Here is an 8,340-nt window from a genome sequence, read left to right as displayed (position 1 = left end):
CTTTACTTAACAACTAAAACTAACAACTAAGACAACTAAAAGTTCTTGATAGCGATATTAGCATAAACGAATAATGCCCGTTATGGCATTTAGATAAATACAGTTATTAACATAAAACTAGTTATAAATAAATGCGTAATTGATGTACAGGAATTACAGAGTACCGACGAGTTCAAATGTGCAAGAAATTCGCTAATTTAATTTATTTACTTATCTCTCTCTCTCTCTCTCTTTCTTTCTCTATAATATTTACACGCTTAAACAATTAAAATTTGTACAATTGTTTCTCTCGCTCTCTCTCGCTCATTCTCCTTCTCTATTTGCAGTTTCTCTTGCGGTTTTTTCATTGTGAGCTCAACTCAACTCGGGACAAAGGGCGCAACTCACCCGCCCGCCCGCCTTTGATTTGGCACTGTGTTTTTGGGGGCGTGGCCAGTGGACGCACTTCGCCTCGTACTTAATACTTTTGTAGGAAGTGTTTTTTCTTTTTCTTTCTTTCGATAGATGAGAGTCGCTTCTATATACACTAAGCCTGGCGCTTTTCATTTTAAGAATATATCACAAATAATTAATTTTAAGAGCTCACACACACTCATATACACACACGCACACACACAGGCACACGCACAACGCTCAGCAAATTTGGGCGCTTCTTTAGTAAGGAACTCACATACGCACGATTGCGGGGCGGGACAGCTGGGCAGCCTAATGACTCGCATCTAGATCATGCTCATCATCGCTGGCGCAATCGTCCATTTCCATGTCGATGAGCTCGTCGTCGTCCTCGTCGCCGCTGCCGTTGTGCATGTTGCGCTCGGAGCCGGAGCCGCCGCCTCCCTTCTCGTCCTCCTGCTGCATGCGTTTGTGCTTGGTGCGGCGATTCTGGAACCAGACTTTCACCTGCGTCTCGGAGAGATTGAGCGACTGGGCGAGCGCCTTACGCTCCGCTCCGACCACATACTGATTGCTCTCGAAGGCGTGCTCCAGCTTGAGCAGCTGCGACGGCGAGAAGGCGGTGCGAATGCGCTTCGGCTTGCGAAACGGTTGCAAGAGGAAATCTGGAAGGAGCAAGCAGAGATCGGGCCGGTTAGCCAAACGCACAAGCAAACAAGGCTGATTAGTGTGTACTTACTTCCAGGGAAGCGGTGCGGAAAGATGCGTCCGTGGCGGCTGAGCAGCCACGGGTAGAGCGGGTAGCTGTCGCGCGGCATGCCCGGATTGCCCATGAAGGAGGCGGCGGCGTGCGGGGGCAGGCCAGCCGCTGCAGCGGCAGCGGCCGCTGGACCCAGCACATGTCCGGCCTGCAGCGCGGCGGCCATTTGGAACTGGGCGGCGGCAATCAGATGCGGATTGTGCTGCGGTGCCAGCTCCGGCGGCGTGTTGATGTAGGGCGGCAGCGCCTTGATGTCCGGCATGCCCGGCTGGCCTTGCGGCGGCGCTGGACCGCCTGGGCCCATCGGAAAGGGTCGCATCAAGCCGGCGGGCGGCATGCCTTGCATCATGAGCGGGTTGGGACCAGGGCCGCCGGCTGGATGCATTACAGGTGGCTTCGGGTAGTTGGGCGGCTGCTGTTGCTGCTGCTGCTGCTGCTGCTGCTGATGAGGCGGTGTATTGTGCGGACTGCTGACCAGCAAGGTGGGCGAGCAGGAAGGCTGCGAGGATTGCGGCGAGACTGACTTGGGCGGCGTGTGCGGCGGCTGAATGCGCTGGGCTGGATTCTCGGCCTGCTCCGAGCCAGGTGGTGCTGGTGAACGCTCGCGCTTAAGGGAAACAGCAACGGGCGTGGACGTGACATCCCCCAGCGGGGAGAGGCGTGTCTGCAGAGGACTGAGGCCGTTGGCCATGGCGGCATTGTGATGCAGACGCTGCAGCAGCTCCTGTATATCATGATGGGACTTTGGTGTGCCCTGCTGCTGTTGGTGGAGCAGCAGATGCTGATGCAGTGCATGCTGTTGGGCTGGCGACAGATGTGGATGGGGATGCGCGTGTGGATGCGGTGCCATGTGCGGTGGCAGCACGTGGTTGGCATGATGTGTTGGCGGTGCCATCAGATGATGCGGCGGTGTGGGCGTGGCAGGCAGCATGGTGAGTGCAGCGGGCGGCGTCTGAGGCGGACTGCCGGGCCCATTGCGATCCGGCTGAGGGCTGCCGGCTGAGAGCTGCTGCTCGGGATTGCCTCCAGCGGCAGTCGCCGTCGCATCGTTGCCAACAATCGAGTCGATGCTGAAGCCGATCTTCTGCTTGGGCGTGGGCAACATGACGGCTGAGGTGGGTACCGGCGGAATCATTTTAGTCATAAATACGCGCGTTGTTTGTGCGGGCGAGGCGGCGATTAGTTCGGCTATTTTGGAGGCTTTTGTCTTTGAAACTGTCTCTCAGTTAATCCTTGAGTAATCAGTTGCCACTGTTTTCTACACTTGCTGCGACATTTAGGCGCTTCACAACACTTAACACACTTGCACTTGGCTTTTTGGCTGACAACCCTTTTAACAGTTGCGGGCGACGGGCAAGTAAACAACTTTCTAGCGTGGGGCTGGGGGCAAAGTGTCAAAAAACGTTTGTAGTTTTGCGATCGACGCGCTCGTAACGTGTTCACTCGACGACGTTCACAGTCTGAATAATCGAGAGAAGCGGCGCAGCGGCACCAAGTGTACGCAGTGGGAATTATGCACGACACACGACAATACGCTCGCGCTCTCGCTCTCGCTCTCTCACTCTCTCCCTCTCTCGCTGGCTGACTTTGTCTGTCTGTCTCTCGCTATCCACAAAACACGTCAAACCGGTCTGCACTGGCGCGTCACGGTTGCTGCTTGTTGCTGTTGCCGTTATTGTTATTGTTGCTCGCGCTGTGCGCCAGAGCGAGAGCACATGAGCAGAGCAGAGAGTCGCACTGACCAATGAGCGTTGGCCGTGCGCTTGCCATTGCACTCTCGCCTTCTTGTGGATTTTATCTGGCCACGCCATGCTGTCTCATTATCTGACCGGATCAGCTGCACATGGAGAGGCGTACACAATTTAATTCGCTACGTTGTATTTGTGTTTGCATTTGTAGTTGTATTTGTATTTACATTTGTGTTTGTGTGTTTCTGCATATGGCTTCCGTTGATTTCTTCAGTCCGAGGTGGTGGCTGTGGTTGTTGTTGTTGCTGCTGCTTTTGTTGGCATTGTGGCTGTCTCTTTGTAATTTGGCTTAAACTGCCATTCATAGTTTTTGTGGTTAGATTTTCATGCTTTTATTTTGTTTGGAAAACAAGCGAAATGTGGAAAATGCTTTAAATCGGACATGTGCTATGGCTAAGTTGCTGCGCCTCAGTAGTTGCGGTAACATAAATGTTATTATATTCCTGTTTGCAACATGGTTACTTTTTATACACTATAACTATATATGGGACTAGCAAGAGTTGACTCACATTATAAGGTTTAAGCAGTTCGAAATAAGGAACATATGATACGATATATAAGTATACTTAATTAGCATCAGCAATTTATTTGTCTTTAATCAATTGATTAATTAAATTTAAAATTATAAGAGGCACTGAATTTTCTAGGTATTCCAAAAATTACATATATAGCAATCAAACACAAGAATAATTTAGGAATATCTATTGTTTTACTTTTATTGACATATATAAAAGCTTAAATGTTTCCAATACTCAATATTTCAACGGCAGCAATAATAATATAAATATTAATTATTAGTTAAAGGATCATATTTTAAAATGCTTTTAATTAATTTATAAATATGTACATAATATGTAACACTTTTGTGTTTATCGTCTTTGGAGCTCAGCGCATTATAAAAATCCTAAATATTTGTTCAATCTTTTGAAGCTTTTCATTTGATTCCCCTTTGCATTTGATTTGCATGCCGCCCTGTTGACTTTGAGGTTACACTCTGAATGCTGATTTCTGTTTGAACTTTGTTCGATTCAAATGGCTATATTGGACAACTTTCCAGGCGACTAGCTGGGGCTGTCATGCGCGAAGACTGAATAGAATCAATTCGATTATTAATTCCGCACCACAAATGCACTTCAAAGTTGCCCTGGCGCTAATAAATCAAACCCGCCGCACATTTGCTGCGACAGTTTTATATAGAGAGCATAACGCTTACAATTTAGATGTTAATTTTTAATGAATATTTTTGAATTTTTGTTCGTTTTGGCACAAGACAAACTTTGCATAGTTTATGCGCGATCGCAATCAAAATCCAAAATCAGAGCAGAAGCCGCAGAAATTCGAAATTGTCGAGGCGCACATTTGTTTTATTTTTAGATCAAGGCGCAAATATCAATTAGTAATCAGTGAATAATTCAAACAAATAATTTTCACACTTTTTGCCTAGCCTGGGTTCAGTTTGTATTTTTGTATTATGTGGAGCCGATTGTTTGCCGGGGTTATCAGTTCCGGGGCAGCGCACGCAATTTATGACTTTCGAAATAAACAAAATTTGAAAATCGTTTTATTCTGCTGCCAGATTAAAATCAATTTTATGGCCAGCTAATTAAGTCAACTGTCTGCCATGGCACATTGTCTGCCCTGCCCGGGCAGACCCATAAAGGCGTAATTACGCCGCCTAATGGGCTTTATATACAAGAAGAAAAAAAAACAATGATGGAAAGTTCAGAGTGCGGCCTTTAATTGCCAAAACGTGGCAACAAATTGCCATAATGTGAAAGCTTAGTCAGACAAAATCAGACAAAATCTTTTCTCACATTGGTAATTTTGCAATTAGCCAAATGGAGAAAAACATCAAGTGCATCAATTCACACGCCCACTGCGGGACATCGAGGACATCGACTAGAAAAGGGCAACTGGACGGCCAGGACGAGTGCCTGCCTGCCCGCTCACCGCAGGATCGGCGCAACAATTGTCCTGTTAATGAGCAAATAAAGATATCTGCATGACCAGCAGCAGCAGCATCAGCAGCATCAGCTAAATAGATGTCCGACTAACCAGCTGTCTGGCCCCGAGCATTAACACCCCCGCTGGGCAAACAATTGAGCAGAGTTTACACAGTGCTCGACCCTGAGATACCCTACAGTAAGGTCAATGTGTTTAACTCAACTCAAATTCTATTCTATTTGGCTATAAGAGTTAAAGAAGATCGTGGAGAACAGGTCGATTAGGTATATATTTGATATAGTTTAAAAACCCTTTAGCCACAAATGCCTTGTCCCGCAGCTCACAGAAGATCTTCCAGCTACAAAAACTTTTCATATGGTTCAGATCACAGGTTAAGTATTAAAATAAGAAGAAGATCTTCCAGCTACAAACACTTTTCAAAAGGTTCAGATCACAGTATATATGTATATATATTAAAAAACTGATAAATTAACGACTTGTGAATTGAGCGAAACCAAACTAACCCTAGCTTACAGGGTATCAGCTCACGCGGAAAGTTCGCAAAAGGCGCTTCTGTGACTGCAAATGAAAACCATAAAAAATGCGAGACAAGGGCCAACAACAACAACAACAACAAGGGATCAGGCACACACACACAAAAAACGTATTTATTAGATGGAAATAAATCGAAAGCAGCCCCCGAGAGAGAGAGGGAGAGAGAGAGAGGGGGAATGAGGAGAGGAGCACAATGCTGGGCCCGTCCGAAAGGTGTCAAAATCAACAATTTTCGAGCTGCAAACAATTCCACAGAAAACAAGGCGCACAGCATGATGCAATTTTTGCCCCGCACGCTCTCAGCCTCCCTCCTGCCCTTCCTCTCGAGCCGATCTAACAATTTTTCGGCTGAAATGATGAAGAAGGAAGGAAAAAAAAAGTGAAATAAAATAGAAACAACAAGAGTTTCACTTTTGCTTGAAAAAAACAAAAAAAAAAAAACAATGAAAAACGTGGCAAATTTCCCTTTGTTTAATTTAGTGGCAAGAAATTTGTTGAGAGCCAACGAAAATGGTCGAAACGAAAAAAAAAATTGACTTTAATGATGATGAGTTGCCGATTAGAAGAACGCCTCGAGCTGCGCCGAGCTGCTCACTATGAATTCATTCGAATTGTGTGTGTGCGTGTAATTTTTCCATGTTTTCTCTATTTTCTATTTTCCGTTGACGTTTTGTCTTTTTACGCTGAAAATGGCACAATTATATGGAAATCTCAATATGGCACTTACCCACTGTGCCTGGCATTTAAATGTAATTAATTTACGAAGTCTTGATTGCAATTGAGGCTGTTTCCAGGAATTTCCAGTCAGATCTATCAATTTCACAGTTCTCATAATAAGTTCGTTTTCCCGACGATCCTCTCATAATTCGAACGCTTCTAAATCCACGCGGCACACAGAATTATGATGGATGATATTGCGGCTGCATTTTCACGCTTGAAAAGGGAAACGGGGAACGGGGAACGGGCAAGGGGCAAGGGGAAGGGGGACGGGCCAAATAGTAGCCGAGAAAAACTCGAAGCTGACAGCGCTTCCAGTTGAAATGATGATAAGCATGAGAGGATCACTCCAGAAGCGGGGGCGCTCGCGTGTGTAGAAGGGGTGGATCAAGCAACTGGACAGACAGCGCTCGAGGCGCGTCTCGAGTTCCCAGGAAAACCCATTACAAGGTAAATGAAAACGCCAAGGGCCAAGGATCAGCATATGCATTTGATATTTCGAGCACGCCGCCCAGAACGAGGCCAATCAAGAGGAAAAGAGAAGAGAGAGAGAGAAAAATAACTACAATGGCCATAAAATCATATTAAAACACAATTTTTGGTCAACAAGCGAGCGTTAAGGAGGGGGGGCAAAACGACATAAAACATTTATATCTAATCCTGGACAATCATAAAAATCACCGAAACGACATGACAACGATAACGACAATGGAAAATGTGGAAAATGGGAAATGCTACGGAGCTGTCAGCAGCGGCAAACATTGCTTTAAATTGTCGGAAAAGTGCTCAACTACGAGCAGCAGCAGCAGCAGCAGCAGCAAAAAGATCTAAGGGAAAACAGTAGTCAGAGAAAATGTCATAAAAATGTCTAGCTCCGGCTCCCACTTTTCACTATTCACTTTTCCCCCCCGCTGCCCCCGCCCCGTTCTCCTTTTCGATTCGTCGGGTACGTGTGCAAAACATTCTACACTATTCAAGAACCTGGCATTTTTATGACACTTTCCGTAACGGGAAAGGACTAGCCCTAGCCCTTTCCCTGCCCCTATCCCTGACCCTAGCCCTTAACCTAAACCCGTTGCCATCCTTTCGGCCAGCCGAATAACAATGACAACAACAAGAACAACAAACTGCTTATAAAGAGGAAAATCTTAGTTGCTGAAAAATAAAATCAACGTAATTTTTATAGCTTTTCACCGCTACTTTTTAGTAGTTTTCCCCTGCTCCGCTTACTCCCCTTTTTTGACACTTTGCCACGTTTTTATTTCGGGCTGACAGGCACTTTTGTCCGTGTGTCATTATCGTTTGCCCTTATCCGTTTAGTTTTGACTTTATCTTCCAGTCGAATTTATGAACCGGCGGCATAAGACAAACAACTAGAAATTTTGATCAAGCGTGGATAAGATCACGATTAATATAGTTAGTCAGAAATTGCGGGCTTGTCTAGGATTAAGTTATATTAATATTAAGGGTTAGTTTAGTTCTTAGTAAGATTTTCAACTCGAATGCGGAATTTAATATGGATCGTACTTATTATAATTTCTTGAAGAAAAGCTGCAGATTTTTCCAGGCTTGTCTATGTCTTGAATCGACTCAAATATATTTGTGTTTTTCTAATGCAATAAATAATATTTTCTCTCATCCAGCATAAATATATTATATATTATATGTATATATATTTTCTCTGATCCTCCCCGTATTGAACTTATATTTACAACTTGGCCCCAAAGGGATTATATCGATTATATTCGTTTGGAATGGACTTTATCTTCCAGTGGAATTTATGAACAGGCAGAGCGTGGATAAACTCACGATTAATATAGTTAGTCAGAAATTGCGGGCTTGTCTAGGATTAAGATATATTAATATTAAGGGTTAGTTTAGTTCTTAGTAAGACTCGCATCTCGAATCCGGATTCCAATATGGATCATATCATATTAAAATTTGCTGAAGAAAGGCTGCATAATTTTCCAGGTAGCAATAAATAATATTTTCTCTCCTGCAGCATAAAAATCCGATTTAATGCAATCCCCACCGGACTTCTATTTACATCTTGGCCCCAAGGGATTATATCGATACTTCGCATCCTTGACAGTCACGGTCTTGTCTTTGACTTCCCGCAAAGGGGGGGTGGGGGAACACTTTATAAATGATCCGCCCGCACTTGTCGGTCGCACTTTACACCCCATTTGCACTCCGCTCTCCTCCGGGCACCCGGGCACCCGG

General features: G+C 45.2%; 1 protein-coding gene across 1 annotated transcript; it reads right to left on the bottom strand.

Moving 5' to 3' along the window:
* Positions 1-693: 693 nt before the first annotated feature.
* Positions 694-2,623, bottom strand: ems (empty spiracles). The gene is made up of 2 exons (XM_064693956.1): positions 1,133-2,623; positions 694-1,058 (listed from the first exon to the last, which is right to left on the bottom strand). The coding sequence occupies exons 1-2, from the start codon at positions 2,295-2,297 to the stop codon at positions 706-708; spliced, it is 1,518 nt and encodes a 505-aa protein (XP_064550026.1). The 5' UTR covers positions 2,298-2,623; the 3' UTR covers positions 694-705.
* Positions 2,624-8,340: the final 5,717 nt, after the last annotated feature.

The sequence above is a fragment of the Drosophila montana genome, unplaced genomic scaffold, assembly GCF_035044405.1.
Source record: "Drosophila montana isolate Dmon_TW-CO22-7 unplaced genomic scaffold, ASM3504440v1 contig_3733_1, whole genome shotgun sequence".
Lineage (NCBI taxonomy): Eukaryota > Metazoa > Arthropoda > Insecta > Diptera > Drosophilidae > Drosophila > Drosophila montana.
The sequence above is the reverse complement of the archived record's forward strand: the minus strand, read 5'-3'. Positions and strand labels throughout refer to the sequence as shown.

Bases quoted from the DNA above. Each gene is read 5' to 3' on its own strand.
- ems (XM_064693956.1), bottom strand. From the start codon at position 2,297: ATGACTAAAATGATTCCGCCGGTACCCACCTCAGCCGTCATGTTGCCC. The intron at 1,059-1,132 runs GTAAGTACACAC...TGCTCCTTCCAG, and splicing joins TCCGCACCGCTTCCCTGGAA to ATTTCCTCTTGCAACCGTTT.